The 21,809-nt window shown below is 32.4% G+C and overlaps 1 protein-coding gene across 4 annotated transcripts in view; it reads left to right on the top strand.

Annotated features, from left to right (window-relative positions):
- The first annotated feature begins 1,883 nt into the window (after positions 1-1,883).
- Positions 1,884-21,809, top strand: part of LOC128227127 (CAP-Gly domain-containing linker protein 1-like) — an 87,771-nt gene continuing 67,845 nt past the window's right edge. The window contains exons 1-2 of one of the 4 annotated variants that reach the window (XM_052937352.1): positions 1,884-1,934; positions 6,554-6,611. In XM_052937352.1, coding sequence (XP_052793312.1) covers positions 6,558-6,611 — 54 coding nt within the window. In that variant the 5' untranslated portion in view covers positions 1,884-1,934; positions 6,554-6,557. Of the gene's footprint in view, positions 1,935-2,520; positions 2,543-6,553; positions 6,612-10,023; positions 10,133-21,366; positions 21,743-21,809 lie in introns of those variants that run through there. The other 3 variants (XM_052937353.1, XM_052937354.1, XM_052937357.1) reach the window with 3 other exon arrangements.

Genomic DNA, 21,809 nt, shown 5'->3' with positions numbered 1-21,809 from the left:
TAAGTTACTACGAGGCAGTGTGGGTTGTTATGTCACGCCCCTATAGCCACGCCCCCAAATCAGTTACAAAAAGAAATGCATAAATATACCCAGGTTTATAAATATAAAAAGGGAGAACTTAAAGTGACTCGCCCATGTTTTTGGACCAAATTTTGTTTTCCTGGTTATGCATCTTACAAGACTTATTTGATAATTATTTTACTCTATGATATGAAATCCAAATTAAATAATAAAAAAATATTTTGGTTTCCGACTGCTTGACCACTAATCCCCATGGACATATTCAACAACTATGGATATTTTGCCCTTTTAACAATACATTTATAATATCACATGATTATTTCAATCAACCAATCTTGCAGCAACTAATTGCTCAAAGTCTTTAATAACCTGATTGAAAATTATGGTCTTTAAAGAAGATATTCAAGAGCAAATATAAACATTTGCTTTAGATTCCAGCTATATTTTAGTTTTAACACTCCTAATGATTTGCCACACTTAAAAAAGAGCATTTTACAAACCATAAGTGAGTCCCTTTATTTTAAACCAATAATAAATCACAATATTGTAATATTATTACTATTTAATATAATATATATATTTTGACCCAAATGACCTTGTTCAAGAGGCCAAATCTTATTACTTTTCCAAAGTTTAATGCCATTTAAAGCCAAAAAGCATAAGATATGTTATAACAAGAACTCATTGGGAAATAAGCTTCAGGGCTTTCACTGGCCATGTAGATTATTACACACTGAACTTAATTTGAGTTACCAACTAGTATAGTTTCTAAAGTTTTTAGTCCACACATGTATTGAATATTCAATTTTTGAGGAATAACAGATGTATACTATCTTTGTTAAGTTTTTGAGATATTCAGAGGATAGTAATTTTCTATGATAATTATATAATCAAGTACATTGTAGCTTTAATATTCGAATGTTTACATTTAATCTACTGCACAATGTATTAGCATAGGTATTTTGAGTGTGATTTTTACTTCATAAGCATCAATCAGTCAAACAATCGATCCATTAATCAATTGATGGATCAATCAATTGTTCAAGTGATCAATAAATCTGCTGCTTTCCGAGAACAACACTTCAACTGGTATGTAACAACCGCAGCAAGCATTGTTGTTTGTTTGCCAAGAAAATCCAACATTTATATTTTGTGTTGTTCTCCTTGCTTTCATCTGTTCATAAAATATCAGTAGATCTATAAATTTCTATTTCATGTAAAACTATTAAAGGGACTTAGACACCAGATGTTCCAAAATCAGCAAATACAATATTTCCTCAAAACGAGAATTGTCAATAGGTGCTGGTATATTCTAGGCTTCTAGGCCACTTTACATGATTAAAAGGATATATTGTCGCTGTCTCAGCTATGTTTACCCATTTAAATATAGCACATAATGGTTTCCCAGTTAAAAGTGTGTATATTTAGCATGTAAAAGTCACATGATTAGTACAGATACATATGCAGACGCTATTTTAAAATTTACTGGTATTTATGTGTTAGAAGAAAACTGAATTTGAATTGGAAAAATACGCAAAAACTGCGAAAAATACATATGTCACGAGCAATGCGATTAATTAGTTAGTAAAATTAAATGCGTTGTCCTCAACGATGTCAGTTTAAGTTTTCGACAATTTTCTTTTTCTCTTACAATTGTATTATCTAGTGCCCAGTCCCTTTAACAACGTTAGTTATGCACAGCTGTTTCCAGTGGAAAGAAGTATTCATGATCATACATTTACATCCAAGGTGTTGCTTTAAAGCATGTACATTTTATCTCCATCCAAAGCCTTTTCTGTATCATTATGTTTGTTGAACACATTCCAGATTTCCTTTTGTGGAGTGTGCAAGGCTGTCAAGGTGAACTGGAATCAATGAGAGGGAGTTTTTCTGTCCAAGGCTCAACCATGATAGTGAGTATATCACAGATCAATACCTCATGTTTGCCGAGAATCTGTAGGTAATACCATCATCACCCAGTTTCAACCAGTGTTAAATATTAACGAGGGTTCAATCCACTAATTGAAAAGCGTTGTTGAAAGTGATATTAAATGTTTGTACTGTTTTTAATTTGTACTCAGGAATTTGTGTTTCTGTAGAAATACCAGACTCATTGCACAGGTGGTATATATGTGCTGGAAAATTATACTTTAATATAAGGATCTATCCATTATATCCAGGCTACATTGGTTAAGGAGAAAAGCATTGAACTCATTAAAATTGTAGACAAAAACCTTCATTTTGAAGTGATTGATTCTTGACTGTGGTCAATATTGTGTGTTATAACTTAAGACAGGGGAACTTAGACAGTTTTTTTAAACGAAAAATAACTTTTACCATAAGTTCAATAAAAACCGAAGAAAAAGCGGGAATATTCCGTTGCAGCTTGTGATAAATGAAGGGCTCATAAAAAGCAAAATTATTCGGAATATCTTCTCTTTATTAAGTATTGTGTATAAAACAGTGCCATTATTATATCAGCGTGGTATTATTTGGATAGAAGGTTTGGAATATATAGAAGGTATGTGAGAAAGAAATATTAAAATTTATTTTGATACATTTCTGAAGAAATTACCTTTAATGTTTGCCAGCACCTCATATTGCACTGAAGACGGATGAACAACAGCTTTTTTTAATGCTTCTTCAGTGATATATTGTGTTATTTTCACTACTCTTGTAGGCATTTGAATGATTGCTTCTTGTGCTTCTTAATTATACCAGTAGTAACGTGGCCTTGAACATTATGCTGGGATGAAATATTTGGAGATGATGTAGAATTAGGAGGTCACAATGAGGTTTTCCTGTTTTTTCTGTCATAGTTTTCCAATAAGAGCCAGTTAGATTTAAACTTCTTAAATTTTAGCAATGCATGGTGAATCAAAGAATTTGTTGAATTTCGGTGTATGATAAAATTTTGTTACAAGATACAAGAAGCTTTATTTATACGGTAGTCAAGTATATGTTATAACAAGAAACATTAAATCAATGAGCTTTTTCACTCATGATCACAGAAAACAATATTTTCACTCATTGCTGTGCCACTCGAATCCTCTATTTCTTTTATATTAAATATTTTAGATGTTCAAACATCATGTAATTTTCCTATCCAACTTAATGGACGAGTATATAAAATATCAAACTTAATGAAATAATTTATGAACAAAAAACTCTGGTGAGTGATATTCATAAATAGATTTAGAGTTATTTTCCTATCCAACATGTTATTTTCCTATCCAACTACCATATATAGAAAAGTAAAATCAAATTTGATGAGACCATTTATGAATTAGAGACTAGGGTGACTTATATTCTTAAAGTCAGAGATCATTTAATTTTCCTGTCCAACTTTATAGAAAAGTCAAATCAAATTGATGAGACGAAGAAAATTAAAAACTGGGGTCACTTATATCCTTAAGTAGATCATGCTAATTTCTTATTCAACTATATAGAACTAGAACCATCAAAGTTCATAAAAGACAATTTAGGGTGATTGACATTTATTAAAATATCATGTTTTTCCTATTAAACTATATTGAACAGTAAAATTAAGTTTGAAAAGGCAATGAATGAATAAGAAACTGAGGTGAATGATGTTCATAAATAAATTATATTATTTTCCTATCTAACTATATAGAAAAGTAAAAATCAAATTTGATGAGACAATCAATTAATTAAAAACTGGGGTGACTGATATTCTTAAAAAGATCATGTTATTTTCCTATCCAATCAACTATATGGATAAGTATATTGATTTGCAAATTTGATAAGACAATTTGTTAATTAAAAAACTGGGATGACTTGTATATTGCCTTAATTAGATCGTTTTTTTCTATAATCCAACTATATAGAAAAGTAAAATCAAATTTGACGAGACTATGAATTAGAAACTAGGGTGACATGTATTCATAAATTGATCAATTTTTTTTCCTATCCAACTACATAGAATAGTGAAATAAAATTTGGTAAGAAACAATTTAGGGTGATAATTGATATTCATAAATAATTTAATTCATATCTATTTTTCCTATCCAACTATATAGAAGAGTAAAAATCAAATTTGATGGACAAAAAATAAATAAGGAACTTGGGGGAATGATATTCATAAATAGATTGTTATTTTTGTTTGAAACTATAATAGAAAAGTAAAATTCAATTTGATGAGAAAATGAATGAATTAGAAGTTTGGGGTAACTTGCTGATAATATGAAAATTCTGATCCTTTTTTTTCCAGTCCAACTATATGAATTAGTAAAATCAAATTGATGAGACGTTATCAATTAATTAGAAGCTGAGGTTATATACTGATATTCTTAATTAGATCTGATCATAGCATGTTATATTCCTAACCAACTATAAGGAATTGTAAAGACAATCAATGAATTAGAAACTGGGGAGACTATATTCTGAAATTATTTTTATGTTACTTTTAAAGCTTAGTCGAGCTTTGATGTGCTATCATGTGCAATTGACGTGTACTTATCAAGTCATATATCATGAGTATCGATGATAGAAAATGAAACAACTTCAATATCAGTACACGTTATCATTTACAATGGCTGAACATTGAGGTAGGGCAAGTAAATACATTTACTGATTGTCAAGTAAATAATTTCTTCTATTTTTTTTACATATTTACGGTACAAATAAATCCATCAGTGCTAAAACAACAGGTAAATATGTTACAGCGACTGATGTTATATACAACTTTTAATGATCAGTTCATTGGTTGGTAAATATGGCATTTCGTTTGAAAAAAGTGGCAAAAAAACAACAACATTTTTTTTGTTGGGCCTCGGTGAAGTAAGAAGAATCATTTTTACTGTCTTACAGGTGCATCAGCATGATAGTTGCATCTTTACATATGTGAAGTGCTTTCTAAATATACGTCTGACTGGAGTTTCAGAATGGGAGGATGGTGTAGGAATTTTTGTGCTCCATTCTGTCAAAGTGTTGGATTATTTGAAACAAAAAATCAGGAATAATTTGAATATTAAAAATCAAGGTAGATGTTATGGTTGTTTTCTTAATGTCATGTTACATGCTCTCTTTTGATGCCCATGCATGACTTTTTTCGTTACACTCCAGTCATCTATTGAGCGTAACGGATTGAATCAGTCATGGGTGAACCAGTGATGGTTAGGTACAAATTATGTATGTATTTGACATAAAAAAGTAAAAGGAAATGCTGGCTCACAGCAACTGATCTAGTTGTCAGACTCATTGGTTGAAAACAGACGTTGATATTTTCTCTCTATTGAGGGCCTTCCCAATCAGTACAAAAGTTGGTTTTGTAGGCCTAAAACATCATTTTAAAAAAATCAGGTTTAATTAAGTTTTGAGGTTAAATATTTAGACATTGTTGATTGAAAATCCTGGAGCATTTTGAAACCGAAACCGTATTTATATTATTGACAGACTTAACCAAAAATTAGAAAATGCTTTTTGAGCAAAAATCTGCCATATAAAATATTTTTTCGTTAAATTTAGTCAACTCCCTATTACACCGAAGTGTCAATATTGCAAAGCATGTGTGTTTTACTCTGTAAAAAGAATTTCCTTAAAACTAAATAAAACTTGGAAATTTTGAAACACATTTTTGGCCTTTCCCTTTGGAAGGCCATTAAAATAAGCAATTTACTTTTCAACCTGTAGTTATACTTAAACACTGTCTGTTGGGTTAATGTCCGGGACATGTATAAAATTGCTGGACATTTTAATCAAAGCCTTTAATTTAGCAGATGTTCAGTATTTATAATGTTAACTGTAGTGATTTAAATGCATTTATCATACAAAGAACGCAGTAATCAGTGTTTACTTGATAATTTATTGTTTTACAAGGAGCATGGTGCATGACTTGAATTTTAATCAAAATGATAAGATATTTGATCTCTGTACATTTAAATTAATGCAGTATACATCATGGGAACTTCTCCATAGGTTGGCAAGTTCATATACATGTAAATGTGCAAGTCAAATTAAACCATCTAAACTTGTGTTTAATTATGTGCATACATGTATATATGTTGAGGCATTGAAAACATTATACATAATAAGCATAAAAATAAAAAAGTATGCATTTTATAGATTTAAATTTTCTGAGTATGTGTTACATATAATTAATTTAACATGACGCCTTACTGAAACTTAATGTATAGACAGTCAAATGAATAAGTATAATGGAGAAGAACAGTGTGCTTCATTTTACAAACTGATTTATGAAACCAAAACACACATGTGGCTTATTGCACAAAAATACAAATTGTAATCTAACAATGGTACATGGAACATGGCTTTAAGATATTTGATAATTTTGAATAAATGTTATTATACCTTGGCTAGAATTGTACAGGTGGTCATCAGTTTCCCTCATAGTTTGCAGTTTTATTACAAATATGATCTAATTAGTCAAACGGGCTATCTTACGGACAGGTCTTGTATTATTTAGAAAATATCTTGTTTGAGTGTCCTTATGGGAGTTTAACTCTTATAAAGTGTGTGTTACAAGTCTAATTACCTCCCTTGTATGTTTCAGAACAATGAGGAAACACGATGCAGGCTGTCCTGACTGTAGAGCGACCAGAGCAAAAATGGTAAGAAATTGTAAGATTTGTGAATGCAGACCCTCCATCAGTACATTTATGTTCATTTGAGGTTTTTACTGTATTTTTTCTTTTCTTTTTTTTAGTGGAACTTAATATGTGTGAAATATATGGAACTGATAATGTGTAAACTATAAAGAAGAGCTTAAGAATGGTCCTCTCAATTTAGTCTAAAATAAAAGACATAACACAGATTTTTACAAGAAAAATCTGTCCACGTACAATTATTTGGACTACTCTCAATTATGAAAAAAACATCTGTTGGAGAACAAAAGGACATTTTTAACAACACAGTATGTTTAAATATACTTTAGGTTCTATGTAATGTGGGAGATCATGGGTTTCATCGCTTTAGGCAGTCCAATTATATCAAAGTATTTTATGCACTTTATTTTGTTTATTGGTTTATGTGACTGTGTCTGTACGTATATTGGGCTGTGATGCCATTCTTAATGATCTTCTTACCTCAGTTTGAACAATAAACTGTTTAGTCGCTAATATATAGTTGATGTCTTCAAATTAAATGAGCCTTTTCATATGGTCGCTGGTGCTCCCTTCAAATAAATTTGTTTATTTGTAATACTCTTACCTTGCCTTGATAAAAAGGCAAGCATTGTTACCTGACATGCGATGAAAATAAAGTTTTTAATGTGATGCAACATATTTCTGACTAAGAAACATTCCCGGATTTCTTTGAAAAAATGAAGTCTGCAAGTCATCACATCACAGCCTTGCAGTGTTCAGAAAGAAAATGTTTATATTTGTATTTTAAACTCCAGTTTTTAGAGAAAGCGAGTTTAATAGCAGTTTGAAGAAAGTTTATGGCTTCTCATGTTCTCAACAATCAATAATTTATGTAAGAAAGATTGTTTTTTATTCTCTTCATATTCTTCAGAAATCTCATAGTTGGCTATCCAGACAGTCAACGCCCAGAGTCACATGTCCTGTATTTTGTTTATTAGCCAAAGTGCCTTAATCGATTCATTAACTGGGCTGTGACGTCATACTAAACTACTTGCCTCTCTAAGTTTCAATGATAAACTATGATAAACTATAAGTATTCAGTTAGTGTACTATGTTAAAGTAAGATGAAATGAAGTAAAATCTTAATGATTGAGAATGGGCAGAGTGAGATTTAACTTCAGGTTAACTTAATGAGATAGAATTCAACCTTATTGGCTGACACATCGTCATCACAAAATAGGACACAGGAAGTGTCAGTATGGGATGAGAGTGGAAGTAGGCGGAGCTTCAAACTCCCTCAAAATTTGAATTCATTTCATTGGCTGAAAAAGAAGGTTGTATTATAAGTACAAATAAGTTAACTTATTCCTTTCTCGCTGTCACTTCCTTTGAATGATTTTTAATACATGCATTATTCAGTTAACATTTGTGGTAATTGTAGGAGAGGTTTCACCGTTTTGTCTGTCATCGTTACTAAGGTTTGTTGGTTTTGAAAGTTTGGTGTGAAATACATACCATTTTCCTTCTTCAATAATACTAAATGGATCACAATTACTTTCTCGTTTACAACTTTCAAGTGGTCATTGAATGAAATGGAAATTAATATGTTACGTAGATTAAATGAAATTCAAATATTTACTTTTATTTAGTCTGGGATAAGACTAATGCCTTACTAAAAGTAGTCCGATAAGGACAAAAGTCAGGCCAGATGGGTAGGGTCGACAAAAGTACAATAAGTTTAACTTCACGTTGTTCTTCAGTCCATATAAAATTATGTCTGATTGCCTGGTTCTTTTCTGATGTAAAGTCCTACAATTTGTGTTGCGTTGATGGGATATGCATTTAGTGGACCTGGCTGATATGTTTTGTGATGTTTTTATTGAAACAGAGAAGGAAATGATCTTGACATTTGGGGAAATAAGAAAATAAGATGTAAGTTAATTTATGCATAATTTTATGGTTAATTGTGCTGTTGTTAACAATGGTGATCATTGATCTAAAAACGTTTGAAGGAGATACAATTTATAATTATGGTATTCAAACTAACTTCTTTAGTCCTGTGCATTTTTACTTGCATTTTTTAAAACGGCGCTTTTATTTCTGTGATATATATTGGATATTTGTTGATTTCAGTGCATATATACTTTATTTCATGAGTGTCAGAGAAAAAGTTAAAACATACTGACATGTGTGGCAGCCACAAGTGTGAAATATAGTTTTGTCTAAGATCCACAATTTGTCTACTTCTTTTATACTTAGTTTTTGATATTAATTGGTATCTTAGTTTATTTTTCTCAAAAACCTTTCTTTGCATTTCCCAGGCTATACCAGGCTATTTATAGGGAGCTGCATTCATGCACAGTTTAGATCGCCTAGATGTAGCCTGTCAAAATCCTATGCTGCCTTGTGGATAAACTGAAAAAACTTGATATCTAACTGAAAGCATAAGAGAAAATATTTTATTGATTAAAAAAAAAATCACCAAAATACTTCATTCCTTATAAAAGAATAACTCATTTGCTTATATAATCAAGTGGACCAAATCAAGAAGTGAATACTGGTTCATGTATTTATTAAAATATCCTATGTCAATATATTCTTATACTTGTTAAATTTGAAATAATATTGATTTTGAAAGTTTCCATAAAAGGCCGGATATCTTCCCTCTTTAAGAAAATGCATGACTTTTTATGGTTTTAATAGCTGAGAGTGATAGTTATAAATATTATTAGGTATAATGCGTCATTAGGTTATAAGGAAGATATTGTTTGCATTAAAATATTATGTTCGTGGGTGAAGAATTACTCCCAATTTGAAAACTTGTTATTTTAAACTTATTTTTCTGCTATTGCTAAGCCGTTTTTTTACAATTTTTTTCTGTTTAAAGTGAAACCTGTCTGTTCAAAATTAATAGCCATAAAATGATTTCTATGTTTATTGGAGTCTGTATATGTATATATTGCCTATTATTGGTGACCAATATAATGAATGTTTTGTAGGCAGCAGACTAGCATATTTAAGCAGTGATAATGTGTATTTGGTGTTCAACTTTTTATTTTGTCCATTTGTATGTTTGGCAGTATTTCATAAGTTTTCCAATACTTTTATTTCAGTGAATCAGCAATCGGCCATGATTGATTTTAATCAGGTGAAGCAGTGGCTGGCTCATTTTGTGGGTAGTTTGCACAATACAATGTAGACCACTAAAAAGAAGGTTTTTATGTACTTACAAAAAATGAATGGTTATGCCATCATGGTCATCAAACCATTATTTTTGTAAGTGCATATAATTAATTAACTTACTATCCTTATTACAGCAATGAAAATGGAAGAAGAATCCCCCCACCACCACCACAAATGGTTGTATGACATAACAATGAAACATTAGTTGTCTTTTTTGTCCTTTGATGTATACGCCTCATACTTAAAGTATGGTCGACGACCAGATGATGTGTATACTCTAGGTATTACCTTTGTTTACAGGGTAAACATTATCTTGCTTAACAATTATGATATACGCCTTCACTTCTGGATTGTCAACTTACGAGGTAAGACTCCGGTTACCCTTGCGCCTGGTTTGCCGCTAGGGGCAAAATTGATTATACTTCCAACTGTGTCATTTTGTAGTGCTTCATTTATTTGTGTTTTCGTTGTTTAATTGAGAGAGAAAAAACTACGATCTTTGCTTCGGTATTGTCATTGTTCGTTGGATGATTATCTTTACTTCTTTCATTACTATTTTGATTTTAAATAGAGGTGACAAAGCTGTGGTGATATTTGAGTAAAGAAACCACATGGTTATGTCAAAAGTGGCGCCAAATGTAATCTTTGACATACATGTACAAAATAGAGGAGATTTTAAACCTGTTGGTTGGATTAAACTGATTTTAAGGGATTTCCGTGATAGCGTTTTTGGAGATGAATTATTAATGACACGACAGGACTTTCATGGTCTGAATTCCAAATAGGGAAAACATAGGATGGAGGTTAAACTATGAAGACTGGTAAGGATCACGAAACAGAAGTTGTTGTTTTTTAGAAGCGGGGAATAAGTGCAGAGGTAGGATTACATTTCAGCTCTTTGATGATTTTTATACATTATTGATATAAATTTTTTATTTATTTTATTATGATAATAATTATTATTATTATTATTATTATTATTATTGATTTTATTATTATTATTATAATTATTATTATTATTATTATTACTATTATTATGCAGTTAAAGAGTACTATTATATTGTGTCACAACATTATATTATGGTTGAAATTATTTTTTGACAAATAGACTGGCAGTATTTTCAAGCAATATTCTACGTTCACTTTTCATATTGATAAATGTTTATTGGCTATACTTATTAGTTGATTCGCCCGCATAATGATATTGGTATTCATTTTAAAAATGTAACACTATAGTTTATCTTATTATTTTATGTGAGTATCATACAACAAGATGTTTTATCTTAATTTGCACTCAAAATACAATGCATTGAAAGTACATAGGTAATTTTTGTAACATGAAAATCATACAAAAGTCACTGATGCATAACTGACATTATTTACCTTCATTACCGTTTTTTATGCATACACATGTTAGATGATTGAAGCGAAATATTAAAATGACTTTAAGTCAATAAAAAGGGGCTGTTACTAGTCAATTACAAAAATTACTTCAACCAGTATTTATGTATAATGTCCAAGGTCAAGTTATTAAGTCACAGGCCGGGTCAAACTTGTATGAATGAAGGGAAAACATAACACAAGCTTTGAATGAAAATATGGCATTTATTAATGCCAAGAAAGTGTTTTGACGAAATATCGCTAACTAAAACATAAGAGTCAATAGCATTTGTATAATAACATTTCCCGAAATACATATCTGGGTGGATAATCCACCATGAGCAGAATCCTCCACTGCCACCCATTTATATACATTATAGTTTATTTGGAGTCTTATATGAAAAATTCAACACTCGTCCGGCTGTGCCAGCCTTGAATGATTAATAATTTTCATATAGACCTCAAACAATAACCTATACTTATTGTTAAAATATACATATTTTTGTCCTTGGCCAAATGTATTGCCAGCATATCAGATGGATGAATCTGTTAAGTGATGTTTTCACCTGAGGTAATGATGAAATATCCTAGTTCATCTTGACCTAGGGTCTTTGCAAAACAAGAATAATGTGATGATTTGAAGTTAAGTTTCTGCAGTGTGTCTTAATTTATTATGCATTGAATGGAAGGATACCAAATCCATTACAACTTAAACCCTCGAGAAAACTTGGGAAGCTTTTATCTTTTGAACAAAAATTATTTTTATCAAATTCAAATTTTCATGCACACTCTTGTGTTTCTTTCAATTGATAAACTAAAGTACAATAATTTAATGAAAAACAGTATTTTAACACTATATTATTGGAATAGTGGATTTTTTACGCAATTTCATTTTGTTAAAATTGCCTTAAATTCTTACCGTTCATATTGCAGTGTTCTGTCCATTAAATCTGTGTACTATAATTGTGGCATTAATTAGTTCATTTGACAACTCTGACTTGATACATTTGTCACATCAGCCTGTAATAAGGTAATATAGTGGGTTAACGATTATGTTACTGCCTGAGTTATGTCGATATTTCATTTACTTCACAATAAAACTGTAAGGAGACCAATTTTTCATAAAACATAATAGTGCAATGTATCAAAAGTAAATTCAGTGATGTAGAAAATGCTATCAAATTATATGGTTAATTTCCACTTGAATGCATTGTCTAAAACATACTAAAAAATCATGGTAGCTTTGCTCTTCCTGTCAAGTGAAATACCCCGTTTTGGTAGGCGGTATTCAAGGTTTTTTTAAGGGTAATTGCCATACCCAGAAAGTAAAAAATGGGCAATTTATTTGATACGCAGACGCTTGAATTTGTTAAATAAAAATGTTAATTGAAAGATTTTAATAACTCAAGTTTTGTTAAGAGTTATGGCCCTTTCTAACATTTCAAACAAATACATATTTTTCATGTTTTTATTAACCCTGTATAAAATGTTTCTCCTATGGAGTATATAGGTGGGAGGCATCCAGTATGTTGTCCAATCAATATATCTTTAGAACCCTTTATCCAATCAGATGAGCTATATAGGGCCATCTTGGCCCTCTTAATTTGCAATTTTTTTGGGGGTAGGGGGGCATCGGTGAATGTAGATTATAAATTGGTGTACATCCATATATTAGATATGTTAATCATTGGGTATTAGCTGTCGTTTTGTTAGCCTAGTACAAAAGAGAGGGATGGTTAAGGGCAATTGAAGTCGTAAATCAGATTGCCAGGTACCAATTTTAGTATTTGATTCCCTATTAAAACGAAATCAAGAAGAGATTTATTACATTCTAATGCATTATAATTTTGTCCTTCTTAATCTAATGTTTCCCTGTTACTTTTAAATGTATTTATATGTATACATTGTTGTTATGTGTCACATTTGTTTGAAATGTATCAAACTGTTACCTTAAATTTGATGTTTTATGAAACATTTTTTTCATAAAATAAATTTTGTAAAAACTGCAAATACTTCGATACATTTATTCATTTGCAATCATGAAAAGAACTTTAATTAATTTATCTAATTACCTACTTGAATGGGATATTTAATGATAGTTCTTTTCATGTAACAATTTTTAATTCTTAATAAGTGCAAATACTATATTCTTTTGAAAACACAAAAGGAAGTTTAACCCTTTGCATGCTGGGTAAATTGTCGTCTGCTCAAAAATGTCATCTGGTTTATTCTAAATTTCTTTCAATTTACACAAAACTTTGGGGTTATATTGACTAGTGATGGGCCGATGATCGATTATAATCGAAAATTGATCGGAAAGCTTCAAAATCGGCGATAATCGATTGTAAATTATCATAATCGATTATCGCGGAACATCATACAAATTTATCAAGGGAGGTTACTCAGTATTCATTTACGATTTTTTTTATCTTGCCGACATTTCCGCTCATTTTTCTTTGGGTACAATTCGTAAGAATGGCAGACGACAATGTCGATATGCTGTACAATTATCCGGGTGGGAAAGCAAAATCTAAAGTCTGGCTCTTTTTTGCATTTAGAAAAATCAAACCAGGACCTCCAACCAAAGAAAACCTTGACACAAGCAAGGCGTATTGTTGCCTTTGCAAAAAGGCTTACACAAAATAGGTATACAGTAACTAGATCGGAGGTGATGAGCAAGAAGAAATGTAGAATGAACCCATATCTCATTGACCAGACAATATTTCTAAACAAACATTTACTGGTAGATTCATACTGGTGACTTTGAAATTTCTGATGTATACATTTCAGTTTAATGTTTTTTTCTTTTTAACTTAAAAAAAAAAAAAAAAAAATATGTTTTATGTTTGTTAGTTTCCTGAAAAATGAATACGTAAGTTCTATTGTTTGGTTTATATATTCAATTCAGCTTACATAGACGAAGTGATACCCATTACCTTCAAGTATATCACTAGCAACCACTGCTCTATAATATCCGATTATAGCCGATGTCTAATCGGTTGATGGTCTCCGATTGTAACCGATTATCGATTGTAAAACTCAACCGATTGCCCATCACTAATATTGACTGAGTGGCAAACAGCTTGGAACCTGACCAGACGCCGAGTTACTCGGTGTCTGGTCTGGTTCCAAGCTGTTTGCAAAGCCTTTAAAATCGCCATCAGCAGCCAAAGGGTTAATTACGTTCTCAATATAAGGTATATAGCAACTTGAGAAAAATAAAAGATAAAATGAACAATTCTACTTGCCAAATAAAGGTATAATAAAATACTTTTTTTTCATACACAAAGGTGCATTTAAATAAAAAGAAACTCAAGAACATGCCAAAATTTTCAAAATTTGATTATTAATTTACAATCTTCAAAGGCGTCCCACTGCATTGGAGTGCCGACAATATTTTATCCTGTTTTAATAAATCGATACTCAAGTGTTTTTTTACTCATTCTTTTACCTTTTATCTCTAGCTGGCTGTCAGGAGTTAAGGCAACTTGACACAGGGGACTTAATGTTTTGTAGAAACTGAGACCCCCTCGATCATTAATCTTTGTCATTTTATAAGTAAAATTTTGCCTTATTGAGGTCAGAGATTTTAAGATTAACACTTTTTTAAACAAGTTGTTGATTATTTACCTGTATACTTGATTACTTTCTGGCATTTTGAATGTGCCAGTTTTGTTCGCTGGATTGATTTTTCAGCAAATTACCATGTTACGTATACATTGAAATCATAACAAAAAAATAAATAAATCTTGTTCATGCTAAGTCTTATAGTATATATATATATTAACAATTTATTTGAATTTCTCTTTTTATCATTATCCATTATCATTCTGAACAAGGGAACCTGTTGGGGACACAATTGTGAGTTTGGACAACAAATGACTCGGCCGAGTGTTTTTTTATGATCAATTTGGGGCAGTAATTCGACCTCATTCCAAATGCTAAAACTTGTTCATATTTCTTTTCCTAAATTTGAAAATAAATTTCCAATTTCATGATTGAAAATAAAATATAAACAAGAGATGTTAGTGAAACATTTATGCCCCCTTGGGAGCCAAATTGTTAGTAGGATTTGGACACTTAAATAAAATATGGACAATCAGAAAACCTTTTTTCAGCTTACAGTCACACTGACCTTGACCTTTGACCCACTGACCTCAAAATCAATAGGGTTCATCTGCTGGTCATGACCAATAAGCCTACCTAGTATGAGGTCCCTGGGTCAAAGCGTTCTCAAGTTATTGATCGGAAACCGTTTTTCATGTTAAGGTCACACTGACCTTGACCTTTGACCCACTGACCTCAAAATCAATAGGGTTCATCTGCTGGTCATGACCAATACACCTACCAAGTATGAGGTTCCTGGGTCAAAGCGTTCTCAAGTTATTGATCGGAAACCGTTTTTCATGTAAAGGTCACACTGACCTTGACCTTTGACCCACTGACCTCAAAATCAATAGGGTTCATCTGCTGGTGATGACCAATACACATACCAAGTATGAGGTCCCTCGGTCAAAGCGTTCTCAAGTTATTGATCGGAAACCATTTGGTATTCCGACCGACCGACAGACAGACCGACCGACCGACATGTGCAAAACAATATACCCCACTTTTTTCAAAAGGGGGCATAAAAAGCATTCATGTTCATTTCAAGGCAAAATAATGGAATTTTAGGTTGAATGATGCATAAGAAAGGCCCAGGCCCCATTCCCGAAATAGTGGAAAAAATGGAAAAATGGTCAATGACAATTTAAAGGGACTATAGACACCAGAATTGGCCCCAAATCGGCAAAATCAGTATTCCCTCAAAACAAGCCTAGAATAATCAATATGAGCTCGTATGAGGCTGATAATACATCATTTTACATGATTAAATTAATATTTTATCGCTGTCTCAGCTGAGTTTCCATGTTTAAAAATAGAGCGTAATGGTTTCCCAGTTTATAGTGTCTTAAGCTTAATAAACAATAAAGGAACCTTTCAAATTCTTGAAATGTTCTTAATGTGTTCACAGAACATTATAAGAACAATTCAATTTTATGTGATTTTTTGACACTTCTTTTTTTCTTGCAATGGTATCATCTGGTGTCTAGTCCCTTTAAGCCCGCGCTACAAGTAGGTCTGCGTTGAAAGTGTAGCAATTTGAACAGTTTTAATCAAACAGAGGCTGTGCTACTTGAGAGGCTTCATGTTTCAAACGTTTGTTATGCTTCTGAAAGATCTCAGAGAGTATTCTGGAATCAATGTATTAATATTTCAACCAGCATCAGTTTAGAAGAATTTGTGAGCCTTTTTTCCTTTTCGTTGGGTGTATATCAGAGCTCATTGTAAAAAAAACGCATGATAATTTGCTTTGACTGTCCTTGATCTGAATGACCTGTGGAAAAACAGACAGATTGATGGAGCTGTCTTGATTGTTCCCAATATCAAGGCTCCTGTCATTTTCACATGTTAACTTAATTCTTCGACATCAGCCTCCATTTGCCAAAATTGAATTGGACTGACCACAGTCTGTCTGACATGACTCAACTCTGAATTGGTCAATTGAGATCAGTTGTAGGCTTCATTGTATGGATCAGTCGATAATGGTATGTTCTGAGATATATGGATTCATGTCATACAGTGTTAGAGTAAAACGTTTTCAGAGAAAGCTATTTTGGAGGGGACAATGATTTCTGGTCATAACTGTGTTTTTCCCAACATGTTGAAAAGGGACCAATTGTGTGTGTTTTTTTTTTGGTTTTTTTTTTTTTTTGGGGGGGGGGGGCGTATTAACACCAATAAAGAAATGGTTAAGGGGTCCCATCATTATCCCCCCCCCCCCCCCCCCCCACACACACACACTGTTACTGTACATAATTAAGAAGTCCAGGAATTTCTTGGAACCCTTGATTTCTGCAATAATTTATTGGTATAGGCAAAGTTTTAAAAAGAAGTATTTTTTATGTTCAATTTGCTTTTTCAGAGAATGAAGAATTTGAAAGGAATGATATTAACATAATTGTTACATTGTAATGTTTACAGGACAAATGTACAATCTATATATTGATTATATAGTAAAATACCATGAAAACAACAAGTCCTATAATGAAGATATTGTTGCAGATATTGTTTCATCAGTCTTTTGAACTGATGATATTTAATCCTGGCCCAAACAGACCCAAGGCTGCAAATGCCCGGGATTATAATGCAATTAGTGCAGACATTTATGCATATTAGAGGATCAGTCGATCAGTCTTAGTCTTGGAGTGTCCCTGGTGGAAAATTACTCTTCTGACACAAATTATTCTTTATGGCGGGTCCAGCAAGATTGGTCAGAGGTTTCCCTCAAGACTTGTCAATACCTCAACGCCCCCATATAAAACTGAATCAGCCAATGAGTAGAAGGATGATATTAGAGATATTGGTTGAATGTTCTTTTTCCTACAATCAGACTTTATCAGCTTTCAGTCATGAAATAACTCTTTAGAATGATCAAGCCAGCATTCTTACATGTAAATGCTTCAGCCAGGCATCAAAATTCTAAACAAGCCTTGCTATATTAAATCTAGAATTTGTGTAAGCCAGGAAAGCATTTTAATAGTGCAGCTAGGGATTTTGGGCCTGTGTTATTTTTGACTACTATTTTCTTTGTTTCGTCCGCTGCTTTTAGTTCAAGCTTGAATTCCATCCATTCAAGTCGGATTTCCTGGAAAGGAACCAGTACTAGTGTCCTGTTTTGAGATGCTAAAAAAACATGCCCATCTAATGGGCTCGGACCAACAACAGCTTGAGTGTGGGGCAGACACTTATACCACCTGACCATATTAAAGCTGCACACCTAATTTTTTTTTTTTTTTTCTTGGAATGGGCCAAGTATTGCGTAAATATCTTGAAAGCAGTGATTTAAGACTGCTGACAAAAGATCAGATTGCGGTTTTTCATAATTTCGTTCCAACATTGAAGTTTTATGGCCTATTACTTAAATGCTCTTAGAAAAATGAGTTTTTTGGCATAAAACATTGATTTTGGAATGTAAATATGAAAAACTGTGATCTGATCTTTAATGTCAGCAGTCTTATATCGCTGCAGTTCTCAGACATTTCTCAGAATTTTAACCCATCCCAAGAAGGGACTTTCCTCGAAACGATCAACCAGTTTGGTTGGTCTTTGTTTTTTCAGAAGTTTCTATATAAACTGCCTTGTCTGATGGCTTCCATATCAATTTCTTCTCCATATTGTTTTATGCTGAAATCTTGTTCATGTTGACATTTATACAAGCCATAAATGACATTTTACGGGCACTTTAACTTATTAGAAAAAAATAAATGTCCTATTATCATTTACAATGAGCCAGAGATTTGTTCCAGCTGTCTTAAAATTTGACAGCAATCACCATTTATTTTGTTTTGCATGATCTTTGAAGATGTTATAGGGTTTAAATGATTGTTGTATGCACATTGGCATGGTGACATCCTTGAGTTTGTCTTGAGTTTATATATATATATAGTTTTTCACTTTATAATCTAAAATGATTGTGGAACAAGTTATTTTAACACGTTGGCACAATTGTGGCCTATTATGTTGTGGGGAAAGCAGAATTAAGTTGGGGGCGGGTGATATATTTTGTCAAGAACTTGTTGCATGAAACCGCAGCGCCTTAGTATTCGACAAACAGTTTCCTTTCAAACATCATCCCCAGAGCCGAACTCCCATCTCCTTTCTTTTTAATCTCTTTTTTTTCTCATATGATTTGACTACTAAAGCCATCAACAATGATGAAGATGAAAGAACCAGGTGATAAAATGACAACAATACATTCCAACCCAGGAGCTATGGAATATGAAAACAGTTTAAGAGAAAAAGATAAAGGCCTAATTGGAAATTAATTGTCCGATTCACAGGTACGCCACCTAGATCAGGGCTGATCATAACATTTCGGTCCAGGAGACTTGGCGGAAATCCGGCACATAGGAATTTTAGAATATTAATATTTTTTCAGGATAAAGTACTTGAAATTCACTTAAGAATGGAGTTTACAAGTTTTGTTTAATCTCAGATGTCAGACTGGATTAATAGAGGTTTTTCATAAATAATGATTTTGGAATGTAAGAGTTTAATTGCTTCCAGACTTAAAAGTTATTAATATATTATTTCATCCTGCACCTTGATTTGACTTTAAGTGGTTTTTACCTGTTCTAGCTTTGTTATTTATAAAAAAAAATTGGCTGGAAATTGACTGGTATGTTTTGAAAAAAGGATGCTCTCTGCTTTTTACCGGAGTGTCTTTTCAACTGTGTATTTAAAGCAGCATTCTCAAAGATTGACAGTTTTGACTTTTATTTTATTTTTTGTTCCAGAATCAGCGTATTTTGGCACCAATTCCATCAATTCAGCCATATTAGATAACTCACAACAGAACAGATCTCCATTATTTGGAAAACTGCCGAAAAGCTCGTTTTTCTTAAAGTGTTAGTAAATACTTTTAATCATAAACATCATTTTTTGAATGTAAATATGAAAAAAATTTATCTAATATTTTGACAGCAGTTTTATATTACTTGTTTTCAGACATTTCAGCAAAAATTGACTCATTCCAAGAGAAAAATAAAAAAATGTTGTAAAAACAGTCAACCTGTAAGAGCGCAGCTTTAAGAAATTTATTAACTTCATAGTCAAATTCAAAGGTTTATCATGGTGTTTTTTAAATTAAAATATGTTTTTAAATCAAATTAATGAAAATAAAGTTTTTCAGGGATTATTTATTAAGATTTTATATCATAATTATGATAGGTGAGATATGTTAGAAAATGACTTCAGTTAGGAAAGTTACTTGGATGTTTTATGAATACCGACCCTTTTGTCTGTGAAATATTTTGTCAGATGCTTATTGGCATGTAAGTAATTAGTGTTGTGGGTCAACAGGTTGTTGATAAGCCTGTAGATGATTATCCTGAGGTCAGCCATGGTTCTAACTGAACAGTCTTGGACATTGGCACTGAGAAGTTGCTGTGTAGAATTCGTCTTTTCAAAATGTAGGGTTTGGAATGGGTGTGGAGGGGTAGGGAATGATGGGGGGTGTGGGGGTGGCTGGGGGTGGTGGTTGTGAAGACTAGATTGTAAGGTGAGGGGAGTTGCTTTGAGTTTCCTAATATTATCAGTCATGCTATGCATATGCTTTGGCAAGACAGATTGTCACCGGGGAACCTTGTCTATAGTGGATGTGAGATAAAGCCCTCACCCTACCGGTTTTATATGAAGGGTCCTTTTCGCTCAAGGATCTTTAAAGTCCAGTCAGCACAGTGGTTAACGCACTTGCATCTCACCAACTTGTCCCAGGTTCAATACCCGGCCTGGGCGCATGTGAGTTTGGTTAGTGGTCACCAAGCCGGACAAGTTGGTTTTCTACAAGCACTCCGTTTTCCCCCACAATACAAGACCACACTCTCACACAACACGTATATAATGCTTTAACTAAAGGTTACTTGAATATCTTAAATTTATGGATAAAATTGGCTACAGCGTTCTTGATTTTTTCATTTCCTCAACTTTTGTTTCTCCTTTCATACTGACATAAATAGCAAATTGGCCAAAAAAATGACACTAAGATAATTTCAAGTTATGGCTAAGATCTAAAATGAAGTGGTTCTCAGGGGTGGTATTCAATATAATAACTTAAGTTAATCTTATGGCCATACATCATGGACTCATTCACTCCATGGGTCAGTTATTTATAACAAGTAATCCAATTAGCTACATCTTTTTTTTTCTGAGATCCAATTAAGATTTCTTTTGAATACCAGCCCAAAGGGTTATAGTTAAAATAATAAAATTTTCGAATTTAAAACTCAATAAGCCATTAATGACTTTCATAGTTTAGAACCAGTTGTTTTACAGTAATATATAAATTACAAAATTATCTGTATGCTTTACAAGAGGATCAGCTAATTTGGAAAAACCCTGATTTTGCCATCCTGAAATCTACAGGTGTTAACGTTGATCTGTGTGAGATTTTTAAATAATTCATATTTCTTAATGCCCAATAGTAATAAGTGGCTGATGTTCGATATTGAACTGGCCAGGGAATTTTCTCTTTCTGGGCACCACAGCCTGCAGCAGTGGTTACAGAACAGTTACGATATTGAATATTACTACTCCATCAGAGATGCTGCATAGTAATTTTCTTGTTCATAATGAAGTGAAAATAGTTCCACCTATTTCTAAGCCAAAATGTAACTCCTCGCCATATTGTCTTGTATTTTTTTCATGGATTCTTTTAGTACTTCCTGAAAAGTATCGGAAAAGAATAAAATTTACTATCAGTGGCTATTGGATTTAGCAACTATTGGAGAATTATTGATCCTCAGGAGGGATGATGTCTAGAAAACAATATCTGTTGTTTGGAACTGCTGTTCACATATATTAGTATTGGATAAAGATGGAAGCTGTCCAAATGCCTTCACGTTACATCATTGTTTATGATAAGCAAAATATTTCGAACCAAGATGTCGTGTCCAAATGGGGATATTTTTTGATAATTCTAAAGAAGATTTAGTGATAGTGTGAATATGGCTGTTTAACTAATTGATGAAAGTGGTACTGGAATTATAAAAATGGTAGGTTAAAGACGCAATTGTCGTCTGTATTTGCTTGTGGTCTTAACTTCTCAATATGTAATATCAT

The sequence above is a fragment of the Mya arenaria genome, chromosome 3, assembly GCF_026914265.1.
Source record: "Mya arenaria isolate MELC-2E11 chromosome 3, ASM2691426v1".
Lineage (NCBI taxonomy): Eukaryota > Metazoa > Mollusca > Bivalvia > Myida > Myidae > Mya > Mya arenaria.
The sequence above is the reverse complement of the archived record's forward strand: the minus strand, read 5'-3'. Positions and strand labels throughout refer to the sequence as shown.